Source organism: Leopardus geoffroyi, chromosome D1, assembly GCF_018350155.1.
Source record: "Leopardus geoffroyi isolate Oge1 chromosome D1, O.geoffroyi_Oge1_pat1.0, whole genome shotgun sequence".
Classification (NCBI taxonomy): Eukaryota; Metazoa; Chordata; class Mammalia; order Carnivora; family Felidae; genus Leopardus; species Leopardus geoffroyi.
Window position 1 is genome coordinate 102,215,185 of NC_059329.1, and position 15,961 is coordinate 102,231,145.

Here is a 15,961-nt window from a genome sequence, read left to right on the forward strand (position 1 = left end):
ATGGGGTGAAGCCATTATCCCACCCACCAGCTTGATCCACCACAATGAGCTAAACAGAGCCACCAAGTGAAGAAGGGAACTGCTACACCAAGCTCCGCCCCCTGTGCCCTGCAGGCACATCCCCACATGGGCAATTTCACCTGAGAAATAGAGCAGCAGGCCTTTCCCCAGTAGACCAGTACAAACCCCTTGTCCACACCAAGTCAAAGGATCATAGAGTGCTACAAAGCTTCAGCTCTAGGGTAAAAAAGATCTAGCGCCTTTTGGGGGCTTTTTCTTGGTTGGTTGGTTGGTTGGTTAGTTTCTTTTTGGTTTTTTTGCTTTTGTTTTTGTGCTTCTTTTTGTTTGTTTTGTTTGATACAGAAAGCAAATTTTTATTTGTTTAAATTTTTATATTTTTATTTCTTATTTTATATATATTTTTTAATTTTTAATTTTTTTCCTTTTTTTTCTTTTCTGTCTTTCTACCTTTTTTTTTTCTGTTAAGCATCTTGTGACAAGCAGACCAAAACACATCCAGTATCTAGCTTCCTTTATGTATTTTATCTTATTTTTTTATTTTTTCTTTGATTTTTTAATTTTTAATTTGCCTTATTTTGCATTTATTTTTCTTTCTCTCCAAAATGACAAAATGGAGGATTTTACCCAAAAAGAAAGAATAGGAAGAAATAACAGCTAGATATTTAATTAATGCAGATATAAATCAGATGTCTGAATTAGGATTTAAAAGAGCAATTATAACAATACTAGCTGCCTTGAAAAAATTTTTCATTATGAAAAAAGCATAGAAGACACTAGAGAATCTCCTATTGCAGAGATAAAAAACTATAATCGAGTCAGTCTGAATATAAAAATTCTATGACTGAGATGCAATCCCAAATGGAGACCATAAAAACAAGGCTGCACAAAGCAGAGGAGCAAATCAGTGATATAGAAGATAAAATTATAGAAAATAATGAAGCTGAAAAGAAGAGGGAAGGGCAAGTCATGGACCACAAAGGCAGACTTAGGAAACTCTGAGACCAATTAAAATGTAACAACATTCATATCATAGGAGTCCCAGAAGACAGAGAGAGAGGAAATGGGGCAGAAGGTTTATTTGAACAAATTATAGCTGAAAACTTCCCTAATCTGGGGAAGGACACAGACATCAAAATCCAAGAAGCACAGAGAACTCCCATTAAATTCAACAAAAGCCAATCATCTTGACATCTAGGTGGCTCAGTCAGTTGGGCATCTGACTCAGCCAATTTTGGCTCAGGTCATGATCTCACAGTTTGTGGGTTCAAGTCCCAAGTCAAGCTCTTTGCTGTGTCAGCACAGAGCCTACATGGAATTCTCTCTCCCTCTCTCTCTGCCGCTTCCTCACTCATTCTCTCTCTCTCTCTCTCTCTCTCTCTCTATTTCTCTCTCTCTCAAAATAAATAAACTTAAAAAAATTTTTAAAAAGCTGTTCATCACCAAGGCATATCATAATCAAATTCACAAAATACACAGACATGGAAAGAATCCTGAAAGCAGCGAGAGGAAAAAAGTCCTTAATCTACAAGGGAAAACAGATCAGGTTTGCAGCACATCTGTTCACAGAAACTTGGCAGGCCAGAAGGGAGTGGCAAGAAATATTCAGTATGCTAAATGGGAAAAATATATAGCCAAGAATTCTTTATCCAGCAAGACTGTCATTCAGAATAGAAGAGAGAGTTTCTCAGACAAACAAAAACTAAAGGAGTTCATGACCACTAAACCAGCCCTGCAAGAAATTTTAAAGGAGACCCTTTGAGTGGAAGGAAAAAAAAAAAAAACTACCAAAGCAACAAAGACAAGAAAGGACTGGAGAACATCATCAGAAACACTAACTCTACAGGTAACACAATGGCACTAAATTCTTATCTTTCAATAATCACTCTGAATGTAAATGAACTAAATGCTCCAATAAAAAGACATGGGATATCAGAATGGATATATATATATATATATATATATATATATATATATATACACACACACACACACACACTGCCTACAAGAGGCTCATTTTAGACCTAAAGTCACCTGCAAATTGAAAGTGAGGGGATGGAGAACCATCTATCATGCTAATGGAAACCAAAAGAAACCCAGAGTAGCCATACATATATCAGACAAAATACATATTAAAAGAAAGACTGTAACGAGAGATGGAGAAGGGCACTATATCATAATTAAGGGGTCTATCCATCAAGATCTACTAATTACAAATATTTATGCCCCAACTTGGAAGCAGCCAAATATATAATCATTTAATAACAAACAAAAACAAACCCACTGATAATAATACAATAATAGTAAGGAATTTAACACACCACTTACAACAATGGACAAATCATCTAAGCAGAAAATCAACAAGGAAACAATGGCTTTGAATGACACACTGGTCCAGATGGACTTGACAGATAGAACATTTCATCCTAAGGCAGCAGAATACCCATTCTTTTAGAGTGCACATGAAACATTCTCCAGAATAGATCACATACTGGGTCATGAATAAGTCCTCACAGGTACAAAAAGATCAAGACCATATCATGCATATTTTCAAATCACAAGTCTATGAAATTTGAAGTAAATCACAAGAAAAAATTTGAAAGGCCCTCAAATATATGGAGGTTAAAAAACTTCCTACTAAAGAATAAATGGGTTAACCAGGAAATTAATGAAGAAATTAAAAAATACATGGAAGCAAATGAAAATGAAAACATGATGGTCCAAAACCTTTAGGATGCAGCAAAGGCTGTCCTAGGAGGAAAGTACATTGCAATTCAGACCTATCTCAAGAAACAAGAAAGGTCCCAAATACACAACCTAAGCTTTCACCTAAAGTAGCTAGAAAAGAAAGAACAAATAAAGTCTAGCACCAGCAGAAGAAGGGAAATAATAAAGATTAGAATGGAGAAAAATGATATAGAAACAACAACAACAACAACAAAAAACTAGTAGAAAAGATCAACAAAACTAAGAGCTGGTTCTTTGAAAATATTAACAAAATTGATAAACCCCTAGCCAGACTTACCAAAAAGAAAAGAGAAATGACCCAAATAGATAAAAATCATGAATTAAATAGGAAAAATCATAACTAACACAACAGAAATACAATTATAAGACAATATTATGAAAAATTATATGCCAACAAACTGCACAGTCTGGAAGAAATAGACAAATTCCTAGAAACTCAGAAACTAACGAAACTGAGTAAGGAAGAAATGGAAAATTTGAAAACATCCATTACCACAAAGAAATTGAATCAGTAATCAAAAATCTTCCAACAGGTCTGCCTGGGTGGCTCAGTCAGTTGACAATCCAACTCTTGATTTCAGCTCAGGTTTTTATCCCAGGGTCATGGGATGGAGACCTGTGTCAGGCAGAGCATGGAGCCTGCTTAAGATTCTCTCTTTCTGTCTCTCTGCCCTTCACCCCTGCTGTCACTCTCACTCTCTCTCTCTCTCTCTCTCTCTCTCTCTCTCTCTCTGAAAAAAAAAAAAGAATCTCTCAACAAACAAGAGTCCTGGGCAAGATGGCTTCCCAGGGGAATTCTACCATACATTTAAAGAAGAGTTAATACCTATTCTTCTCAAACTGTTCCAAAAAATAGAAATGGAAGGAAAACTTACAAGCTCATCTATGAAGCCAGTATTACCTTGATGCCAAAACTAGATAAAGAACCCGCTAAAAAGGAAAATTATAGGCTGATATTCCTGAAGAACATAGATGCAAAAATTCTCAACAAGATATTAGCAAATTGAATTCAATAGTACATTAAAAGAATTATTCACTATGACCAAGTAGGATTTATTCCTGGGCTGCAAGTCTGGTTCAATATTCACAAGTCAATAAACATATGCACCACATTAACAAAAGAAAGGATAAGAACTGTATGATCCTGTCAATAGATGCAGAAAAGGCATTTGACAAAATACAGTATCCATTCTTGATAAAAAAAAAAAAAAACCCTCAACAAATTAAGGATAGATGGAACATACCTCAACATCATAAAGGCCAAATACAAAAGACCCAAAGTTAATATCATCCTCAGTGGGGAAAAACTGAGAACATTTCCCCTAAAGTCAGGAAAAAGACAAGAATGCCCACTCTCACCATTACTATTTAATATAGTACTGGAAGTCTTAGCCTCAGCAATCAGACAACAAAAAGAAATGAAATTCATCCAAATTGGCAAGGAACAAGTCAAACTTTCACTATTTGCAAATGACATGATACTCTATATAGAAAACCCGAAGACTCCACCAAAAAATTGCTAGAACTAATACATGAATTCAGCAAAGTGACAAGATATAAAATGAACGTGCAGAAATCTGTTGCATTTCAATACAACAATGATGAAGCAGGAGAAAAAGAAATAAGGAATTTATCCCATTTGCAATTGTACCAAACACATTAAGATACCTAGGAATAAACCTAACTACAGGGGTAAAGGATGTGTACCTGGAAAACTATAGAAGTTGAAGAAACAGGTTTAAGAGGACACAAAGAAATGGAAAAGCATTCCATGCTTATGGATTGAAAGAATAAACAGTCTTAAAATGATCTACACATTTAATGCAGTCTACACATTTAATGCAACCTCTATCAAAATACCACTAGCATTCTTCACAGAGCTATAACAAACAATCCTAGAATTTGTATAGAACTACAAAAGAACCTGAACAGCCTAAGCAATTCTGAAAAAGAAAAACAAAACTGGAGACATCATGATTCTGGATTTCAAGCTATATTCCAAAGCTATAGTCACCAAGACAGGATGGTACTGGCCCAAAAACAGACACATAAATCAATGGGGCAGAATAGAAACCCCAGAAATGGACCCACAACCCTATGGTCAACTCATCTTTGACAAAGCAGGAAAGAATATCCAATGGAAAAAGTCTCTTCAACAAATGGTGTTGGGAAAACTGGACAGCAACATGCAAAAGAATGAACCTGGACCACTTTCATACACAAAAATAAATTCAAAATGGGTGAAAGACTTAAATGTGAGACAGGAAAGTGTCAAAATCCTAGAGAAAAACATAGGCAACAACCTCTTTGACCTCGGCCAAAGCAACTTCTTACTAGACACATTGCCAAAGGCAAGGGAAAAAAAGCAAACATAAACTATTGGACTTCATTAGAGATAAAAAGCTTCTGCCCAGTGAAGGAAACAATCAGCAAAATTAAAAGGCAGCCTATGGAATGGGAAAAGATATTTGCAAATGACATATCAGATACATGGCTAGTATCCAAAATCTATAAAGAACTTATCAAACTTGACACCCCCAAAAAACAAATCATGCAGTTAAGAAAGGGGCAAAAGACACAAATAGATACTTTTCCAATGAAGACATCCAGATGGCTAACAGACACATAAAAAGATGCTCAACACCACTCATCATCAGGGAAATACAAATCAAAACCACGATAAGCTACCACCTCACACCTGTCAGAATAGCTAAAATTAACAACACAAGAAACAAGAGGTGTTGGTGAGGATATGGAGAAAGGGGAACCCTCTTGCATTGTTGGTAAGAATGCAAACTGGTGCAGCCACTCTTGAGAACAGTATGGAAGTTCCTCAAAACACTAAAAATAGAACTACCTGGGATGCCTGGGTGGCTCAGTCAGTTAAGCATCCAACTTCAGCTCAGGTCATGATCTCCCAGTTTGTGGGTTCAAGCCCTGTGTTGGACTCTATGCTGAAAGCTTGCTTAGAGCCTGGAGCCTGCTTCAGATTCTTTGTCTCCTTCTCTCTCTGTGTCTCTTCCACTTGTGCTCTGTCTCTGTCTTCAAAAATAAATAAAAGTTTTAAAAACATTTCAAATAGAACTATTCCATTATCCAGCAATTACACTATTAGATATTTACCCAAAGGATACAAAAATACAGATTTGAAGGGGTACATGCATCCTCATGTATATAGCAGCATTATCAACAATAGCCAAACTATGGAGAGAACCCAAATGCCCATCCACTGATGAATGGATAAAGAAGATGTGATCTATATATACAATGGAATATTACTCAGCCATCAAAAAAATGAAATCTTGCCATTTGCAATAATGTGAATGGAGCTAGAATGTATTAATCTACATGAAATAAGTCAGAGAAAAACAAGTACCACATGATTTCACTCATATGTGGAATTTAAGAAACAAAACAGATGAACATATGAAAGGGGGAGGAAAGGAGACAGGGAAACAAGCCACAAGAGACTCTTAATGATGGAGAACAAACTAAGGGCTGATGGAGGGAAGAGGGTGGGAGATGGGCTAGATGGGTGAGGGGTATTAAGGAGGGGACTTGTAATGATGAGCCCTGGGTGTTGTATGTAAATGATGAACCACTGAATTCTACTCATGAGACCAATGTTGCACTGTGTTGGTTAACTAAAATTTAAATTTAAAAAATGTTGATGGAAATATATCAAAAGGACAAGACATCAGCTTTCTTTAGCCATAATTGGTAAAATTTACAAAATTAATTACAGTTGTTTTTAAAAAAAAAACATGAGTACTTATTCATATAAAGATGATAGATAGATGACTGATAGATGATGATGATGATAGATATAGATAGATAGATAGATAGATAGATAGATAGATAGATGATAGATAGATAATGTCTTTATACATGCATGAAAGAGATAAAGCAACTGTAATAAAATTTTGACAGTTGGGGGATCTCAATGATAGGTAGATAAGTATTTTTTCTCTATTCTTGCAAATTCTATGTAGGCTTCAGATTGTTTAAAAATCTGAATTCGTTTTCATTTAAGGGAGGAACTGAACCAAGTGAGTTTGTTCTTGAATGACTGTCAACTATAGACTTCAAATAGTCTCTGAAAATAAGAAGATTTTATCTCTCTTTAAAACCAAGGGATGCAATGGTCACTGATGGATTAAATCCCACCCTGATAATTCACGTCATTTTTGAAATTTAATTAACTCTTTCACAGACAGCTTTCATGTTCCATTTTGTCACAATGTTAAATTTTTCCACCTTAATTCCTATAAAAGGTAAATTATTTCGATATGATGCATAGTATGTATCTCTACTACTAAGTTCCTAATGCTATGTTCAAGGCTTATATAATAGTGGTGCTGAAAATAAGGGGAAAAAATGGTTGAACTCAAAAATGACCAATAAATTTCTTTCAATATATATTTTCAGAACACCTCCAGAGCCTCCATAATCACATATCATAGAAACCACCATAGTGAATTCCTGTGTCCATGCAGGAAGACCAGTCTAGATTTTGCCTGCAGAGGAACTTGCTCTGGCAGGTCAAATCTTCCTTCTTCACTGTGAGTCACATTCAAACGGGTGCACAAACACACACACACACACACACACACACACACACACACACACACACAAGTCATACACATGGACTTGGGGGAAGCAGCATCAAGATCTTGAAAAGCACAATGCTAGTTTTTTCTTCACCTGAAGAGACATACTTTATTAATCTCTGAAAGGTCTACAGAAAGGACCGGGGGGAAAGAATGGAGAAAACAGAGAAGGAGAAAAAGAAGGGTATAGGCCGAGATGAAGGAGAAAAGGAAAAGGAGAGAAGAAACATCAAGACAACAGATGTGGGACGGCATTTGTTTTAATAAATCAGCGCGTTACAATAACATATGCCCACAAACTTGATCCTACGCACGCACGGGGTGGGGAGTACTTAGGAAGACTGTGTAAGTACCTACAATGGTGGCAACTGCCTCCTGGAGGCCAAATGACATTACAGGAGGTTCACCAAACCTGGGGACCATGGCCCAGGGTCTCATGAAACCACAGGGTAAACTCACAGAATCTTCCAACACTGAGATGAGACTGCAGTGGATATTACTGAGTGGGAAGCAAAGCTTCCGGGAAGTGTTAATAAAACCATGGTGACCAGCGAGGTGAAGCCACTTGAAGCACGACCACCAGGGCACGCATTTACTCTTTAATATTAGAGAGTAGATGCAAACCGTCTCCATCCTCATCACCACTTTTGAGTCTCGTAATCCTTGGCACAGTATTTAATATATCCAACCTCTCTGAATCTGATTTCTCCTGCCTGAGGAATAGAGCCAGTAGCATTGTCACATTCTACTCTGCTAAGAAGTAGGTAAAGTGAGGTAAGTAAATCTGATGGATACGTGCAAATGCTTCACAAATGTCTCTTTTTTGTCATGTGTTCTCTCCACAATGTACCTGGAAGGCCAGCTAAAGGCCCCTGGCAATCCTGAAACTCAGTTCATTCTCCTGACCATTCATTCATGCGTTTATCCATGTGCTGAACAAATGTTTCATGAGGACCTAATACTAGGCTGGACTCTATACACAGGGTGATGAACCAAACAGGCAAAAGCCCTTCCCCATCCCCCGGACCTTAGGATTTAATCCCCAGCTCTCTCCCCTGGTTTCCCCGTTCTCTTCCTTGGCCGGTAGAACATGGATTCTTGGGTGTTCATGTTTTCTTTCTCAAGAACCCGTCTCCTTTCTCCTTTCTCCCTGTGAGAGCAAGCAGCAGTTGAGACCACTCGAGAGTCTGTGAGAAGAGGAGGCCACGCTGCCCCTGTAGAATTGGGTCCCTGGCAGGAGCAGGGCCAGCCAAACACCAGCTGACAGGGACCAGCTGGGTGCTGGGAGTGTCTGTGACTGAGGCAGTCCTTCCTGAATGTTGGCTTTCAGACAATGAGACTCGTCAAAGCCAAAGCACCAGTAGCTAATTGGGATGACTTTCAAACAAACTGTTGAAATGATAAAGAACTTGAGAACAGCTGTCCTGGGAAAATGGGTGTGTGTTTCATGCAGTCGCTCCATTCACACACAGCCAGGGTGTGCCCCAAGCCAAATGAACCCTTCTGGAAAGCAGATCGCAGGTGATAAGAGCAGCTACACTCACATGCACTTATATAATGTCAGTCCTCCAGGAGCTCAAAGCACTTTATAAACAGATAGGTAGGTAGATAGCAACTAATCACAGCAAGTCCACAGAAGAAGCGACTCCCCTGTACTCAGTCCTACATGCTGTGTGATTCTGCAGTTAATAAGAATGGTTTCACACTAGGGACACCCAGTTGGCTCAGTCAGTTAAGCATCCAACTCTAGATTTTGGCTCAGGTCATGATCTCACAGTTCCTAACTTCGAGCCCTGCTTCAGGCTGTGCTGCTGACAGTGCAGAGCCTGCTTGGGATTTTCTCTCTCTCTGCCTCCCTCTCTGTACCCCCCCCCCCATGTGCGCTCCCTCTCTCTCTCTCTCTCTCTCTCTCCCTCTCTCTCTGTCTTTCAAAATAAGTAAAATAAACTTTAAAAATAGATGATTTTCACCTTTTTCCTAAAAAGACAATGCTTTAGTTTTGAGGACATTACTATAGGATTGTGCATAAGATAGCCCTTTTGTGTTAATTTATGACATTGCAGAGCTGGAGAATGTTCTCTGATTGACTTAAACAGAGGCCAGTAGCCTGGAGAAGAGATTCCACGTGCTAAAAGGTGGTTCAGACAACCAAGCTGGTGAGAGTTTGAGGAAGAACATTCAACCTGCTTCTTCAGTCTGTAATTTATACTTTGGTATTTCCTTTCACTACTTCAGTTGCTGAACTGATACATCCTTGTCTCTTGTTCTTGCCTATTTACCTATCTTCCCACTTACTCTAAGAAAAGAACATTTCTGTAAAGGAGCCCTATCTGTCACTCACAAGTGTTCATCAAATACTTGCTATGGCTGAATAATGTGCTGACTCAGACAAAGAGAATAACACCAGTGGCTAACATTTATAGAGAATTTCATACATGCCAAGCATTGTCTTAAGCACTTTATATGAATTAGCACAAGTAATCTTCACAAAAGAAAATCTATGAGGTTTTCAGTGTTATTACCATAAGACCTATTTTACAAATGGGGAAACAGAGTCTTGGGAAAATTAAGGCATTGGTCCATGTTCACAGCACTAGAAACAATAGTCCTGGATTTTGAATCCTGGGGGAAGTCTAACACTACAAAGAAACTAAATGCTCAAGGGTTGAGGGTAGGGGAGGTGCATTCCCTTCCCTTGTTTTGATTTTAGCACCTCTCCGGGCAGAGAAAAGGAAGCATCATCTCCTTATCTCCAGGTTGTCTACCATGGCAACCAGAAAGTAATTAAATTCACTGCAAATCTTCAATGAATTGCGTAAAGGCAAGAAAGACCTCAAAAGAACTTGTACCAGCTTCTGACAAGTTCCAGGCTGAGAGGTGGGGGCCCTGGATTCTGAAGGGCCTACATTGGTCTAACCTGCCTGACCCAGGATGCCACCTTGAGTCTCCCAAGTAACTGAATGCTGACATTCAAGTCACAGTAACCCCTATTCTGACCTCCTATGGAGTAATGATATCAAAAAAGACTCATATTGTCTTGGGGTGCCCGGGTGGCTCAGTTGGTTAAGCATCTGACTTCACTCAGGTCATGATCTCACAGTTCATAGGTTCAAGACCCGTGTCCAGTTCTGTGCTGACAGCTGGGAGCCTGAAGCCTGCTTCTGATTCAGTGTCGGCCCCTCTCTGCCCTTTCTCTGCTTGTGCTCTCTCTTCTCTCTCTCTCAAAAATATACATAAACATTAAAAAATAAAATTAAAGAAAGACTCACATTGTTTTTAAAGATGCCAGAAAGGTCGGGAGACACAATGCCAGCCCACAGAAGCTCCACAGGCTGCATGGATAGATCTGTAAATACACGAATGAATGACCCTCCCCTGGTAAAAGATGCTAGTATTCCAAAAAAATTCATTGTGGGATTGACATCTCAAATGTTGAATCATATCCTTAAAGGATTATCTTCTTGTAATCAAAACAATCTTGAACATTCCCACCGATATGAGGTGTTTACCTCTTTTTCCACAAGGAAGACTTAGAATATGATGAGGAAGATAGTTACTGAGGAGCAATCCATCTGCTCTCTATGAGTCTGGGACAAGCCCCTCCAACTTTGGGGAAGATTTGGACACAGGCACATACACCCATATTCTGACAGACTTGCATCCGTTCTGAAAAGGAGTGTGTGCTGAGAACTGAGTGTGCTGAGGGCTTTTGTTTGGAAAAACCTCCATTACCAATACTTTCTGAGCCTTACAAACACCTTGCACATAAAGCGGGAGCAAAGCCATGCCAATTACTTTATTCAAAGAGATTCTGGTCCCAACTAGCAAAGGCTCGTGTGCTCTCCATCTGTGACAAGGCCAGCATAAGAAATCATTCTAAACTGTCCCCTGACCCACAAGATCCCTCTGGCGAGGACATGTGCATGCCAGTTGGCCAGCAATAGTCCTAGAGCTGTTTACGCAGAAACTGCTCAGAAAGCAATTGTTACACCTCCCTGTGAAATGAAGTAAGGACAGTTTCTCTCCCTTTCCATAGACTGAAAAACTTGAAGGGTTGCCAGAGTCCATCAGTTTCAACATCTCATGTTATAGATGAGGAAACAGTCCCAGTGAATGAGCAAGACTTGCAGTAGTTGGGGACCAAGCTGGGACTTGGTCACTGATGTCAGATGTACTTTCTTTCTCAACTCCATACCACTTCCTTCTTTCTTATCTACTCCCTTTATTTTTTGTCTCATTTCCTGCTCTCTCTTTGCTGCTCTCCTTCTCCCCCCGCTTTCTTCCACAGAATTGAGTAAAACAAAAATGGAGTCCACTGGGAACCAGTCCCTCCTGAAAGAAGGTAGAACGGAACTCCTAGCCTAAAAAGTCCCAGATGTCGGACCCTTTGTTTTGGAGGTGAAAAGGGAAGAATCAAGAAAGACTCACTTTCCCCAGTCTCAAACACCCCCAGTCTCTTCTCCTGGGCCTTAGTAATGATGTTCTTTTTAATGAAAACATTTTTTAAAAAACAAATAAAATGAAGTGAGGGCCAGACACAGGTAACTACATTCCAAAGCAAGAATAAAACATGTACAATAAAAATAATAACAGCAGCTTCATCTATTAAACATTTCCAGGTATCAGGCACTAAACTAGCTTCTTCCAATATATAATATAATTTAGTCCTCTTTACAAATTCATAAGTACACATTTGTTCACCCCATTTTGTAGAATAAAAAACCTGATGCACAGAGACAGTAAGAATCTTGTGTAACAATACTCAGCTTAGATATTTCTGAATCCAGTTTCTTGTTTCTAGTATTATAAAGTCTCCCACACTCCAAAACAAACAAGCACAAAAGCTTTAAAGGAATGAGTAGCTATCTTTATAGTCGACTTGATATCCAAGCAAGTACAGACAGGAAATGAATGATTACAGAGGCCCTGCTGGGCACTGTTTTCAATGCCAACACCAACGGGAGGATGTGAAATTCTTTGGTTATCTCCCCCAACACACACACACACACACACACACACACACACACACTTCCCACCAGTGTATTTGCATTGTGTAATATAGCAAAAGGACATTATCTCAAGCTTACATAAAGGGCCAGCCAACCCCCCGGACAAGCCCCATACCTGCCCTAGACAAATTTACAATCAGAATATTGTCTTCAAACTTCAATTTTATTGAAATTCTGCAGGTAACCTGAATGTATGTGTATAACCTACAAATATGAAATTTCTATGTCAGGTATATGAAACTTCCACACAGAAATCATGGAAACTACTGAGGGTTTCTGTAAATATCACAGTGTTTATGTTAACTTAATGAAATCCTGAGAATACTGCTTCTTTCATTTTACAGATGGGAAAAATAAAGCCCAGAGAAGTAAGGTGATTTGCATGACGCTCTATAGCTAATACACGATAGACAGAAATATGACCACAGGTTCATCTAGTTCCAAACTTCATGTTCTTTATTTTTTGATCGGGTCCTTATTTTTTTAAACAAAAACCTGCTTTCTCTGAACTATAAAGTAACATGTATTTATTTGTAGAAAATCTGGGAAAAAGTATTAAAAATAAAAATGAAAAAGTGTTTCAATATCACTATAATCTAAGCTAATGCCAACACTTTGACATTTTTATTTCCAATCACATACTATTCAGTAAACAGAATTTTGCTATTTTTTTACTTTTTATATTGTAAACATGAGTCCATGCAATTAAAAATTCTATAAAAACTAACTTTTAATATATATATAATATCAATATGTACATAGTTTATCAGCCTTCTTCCTTATTGCTGGTCATTTAGGCCATCTCTGATTTTAACCATTATAAAAAGTACAAAACAAAACCCTTAGTATATAAATCTGGGGCTGAATTACTGATGATTTACTTAGGACTGATTTCCAAGTATGAAAATGGACATTTTCTATTATTTCATGCTGCTGCTTTTTTTTAAAAATTAACACCCTCCCCACAACATCCACTACACTACCCCAAAATCTCTCCTCTGACTCATTTATAAACCACTGAGTCAAGTTATTGTTATATATGTCTAGACCCTAGGTTTGGAGAATGCAAGGGGGAAAAGTCAGATATCTGGAATCAGGAAGTCTGGATCCATGCACCAATTCACTTGTTACCAAAGTGATTCTGACATATTACCTGAGGCCTTCAGCCCATGTTTCCTCACCTGGAAAATGAGACTAGTTTTCTACCAGGTACTACTAATAGTACCTCCCTCAAAAGACTGATGTGAGGATTAAATCAGATAAAGCAACGGCTTTATCAGATTAAATCAGATGTGACAACGGCTTCGTAAATCATCATGCAATATGGCAAACATCTGTTGCTATTACCTTTAGACATGTGACAGATTTAGATGGCTTTCAAAGAATAAAGAGAAAAACTAGTTTCCCACTCATTGCTGTTTTTGATACATTTAAACCTTGCTTTCAAAAAATATTACTTAAAAAAATGAAAACCCTAGGGAGAAATAACAGCTGTCATACAGAATATCCCCCAAGTCCCCCAAGCATTCGTGTCATCCTGGAGATTTTGATATCTTTTGTTCACACGTGGAATTAACAAACCTAAATGTCTCTATCCACAGGCACGCCAGAGAGCTGGGGAACCCAACTCCATGGAGTGGCAGTGTAGGACAGCCCTGTGACTTGAGTCTTGCCCCGCGGCCCTGGGGCGGGCCACAACTTTCAGACCAACTGTGATTGGTCCAAGCTCTTTACCAGGGGACATTTAGTGATGAAAGAGGATGCTGCTAAGACATCAGCCTGCAGAGAGAAGGAAGGTGACCAAGCCTCTAGCAGGGCAGAGAAAATCAGGACAGACAGAGAAGTGTGAGGCTGGGGATGAGCTCACTGTCAGGACGGTGAAGAGATAACTAGGTTAAAAAGTTTTCTGTGCAGGCATCAGTAGTATATTACTGCAGTATTCTACTGAAGCAGAATAAGAAGGAAGGAAAAGTGTCATCTTATGGTCTAATCAGAGGCAAATATTAGAAATTTCAGGAGCCAACCCAGAAATCAGAGGGGTACAATGACGACGAAGCTTGAAGACAAGCATGCAGGTAATGGGAACCTTGTAGGAGAGGGCCAGCCATACCTGGGTGAGAAGTATCAAGCGAATGGGAAACCAGTAGCAAATGGGAGAGGTGAGATCTCTGTAAAGCAGGAGGCAAATGGAAAGTGTGGCGTGCCCAGAAAAAGTCTCAACATGTACAGCTGGCAGGAGATCCAGAAACACAATCAGAAGGCTGATCAGTGGCTGGTGATCAATCGCAAGGTCTACGATGTTACTGGCTGGGCCAACAAGCATCCAGGGGGGAGCCGAGTCCTCAACCACTATGCTGGAGAAGATGCCACGGTAAGGAACTCAAAGCTCTGCCTTCTCTCTTCCGACTGGTGGGTGGCTGGGACTTGGCTCTCTTTCCCAAAGCATTTTGAGTACGTGCTCAAACTCCACAATTGCTCATCTCCTCCCAAACCAATTTTTCAGGATTCCTATCCAGCAAGAACCTGAAACCAAATAAGCCTCAAGGACTAACTCCTATTTTGGGATGGGCTCAGATGTTGACAGTGGATACTGTTTGTGTATTTTGGATTTGTTTTCTCTTGGTGTTGTGTTTTGAATTGGAGTCACTGTTTGCTTCCTGGTTTAGTATAGTTGACACACAACATTTCATTAGTTCAAGTGTACAATATAGTGATTCAACAACTCTATACACCAGGATATACTCACCACAAGTGTGGCTACCATCTGTCACTGTCTTTTAAGAAGAAAGTTACAAATGCATCAGTAAAATTTGGGAAAAATCACGTCTGTGCCCATCTAGAAATTTCTCAGACTCTTATAAATGGGGTGTGTAAAAGGAAGACAGCAATTCACATGATAGGCATCAAAATGTTAATAACAATAACACAAACCTACAATTATGGATAGTGCTTTTCTAACCCAAGTCACAGGATCAGCTCAGATGATGTGTTGGCAAAGATGCAGGCCTTCAACCACCTTGGAAATAACTGATAAACTCACTCAGCTTGAGACAGCTGAGCTGATGAATCTTTAATTTTCTGATGATGTTTATCTCTAAGAAGTTAGGGAAAAAACATGATTCCACATCCAATTCTAGCCAACAAGGTGGAATTAATTAATAAAATAAAACCGTCAGGACTTTAGGATAAAATACCCATGCCACCTTGGGATTCATATCTTAAGAATGAAAATCCTGAGCGTGGCCAGCCATGTACCCTAGACTTTATGTAAGTAAATCCAAAAATGTTTGGAGAAAAGATTCTTGCAAAGGAAGATGGTTCAAGAAGAATGGGAGGCTCCAGAGGAGTTCTGACAAATGTAATACCCCATAGCTACTCAGAATTCAGGGAACCTGAGCTTGGCACCTGGATATATGAACGTGGGAAAGTTGTTAAAATGCTCGCAGCCTCTGCTTCATCATTTGTAAAATGGAAATGACCTTACCAATCTAACTGGTTTATGGTAAATGGGACTAATGCTTGTAAAGTGTTTAGCACAATGCCAAACACTTAATAAAGTTTCATTAAATTTTAACT

The 15,961-nt window shown here is 38.9% G+C and overlaps 1 protein-coding gene across 1 annotated transcript in view; it reads left to right on the forward strand.

Annotated features, from left to right (window-relative positions):
- Positions 1-14,146: 14,146 nt before the first annotated feature.
- The window catches only part of LOC123601692 (fatty acid desaturase 2-like protein FADS2B), a 40,928-nt gene continuing 39,113 nt past the window's right edge, over positions 14,147-15,961 (forward strand). The window contains exon 1 of the mRNA XM_045485240.1: positions 14,147-14,756. Coding sequence (XP_045341196.1) covers positions 14,430-14,756 — 327 coding nt within the window. The 5' untranslated portion in view covers positions 14,147-14,429. The remainder of the gene's footprint in view (positions 14,757-15,961) is intronic.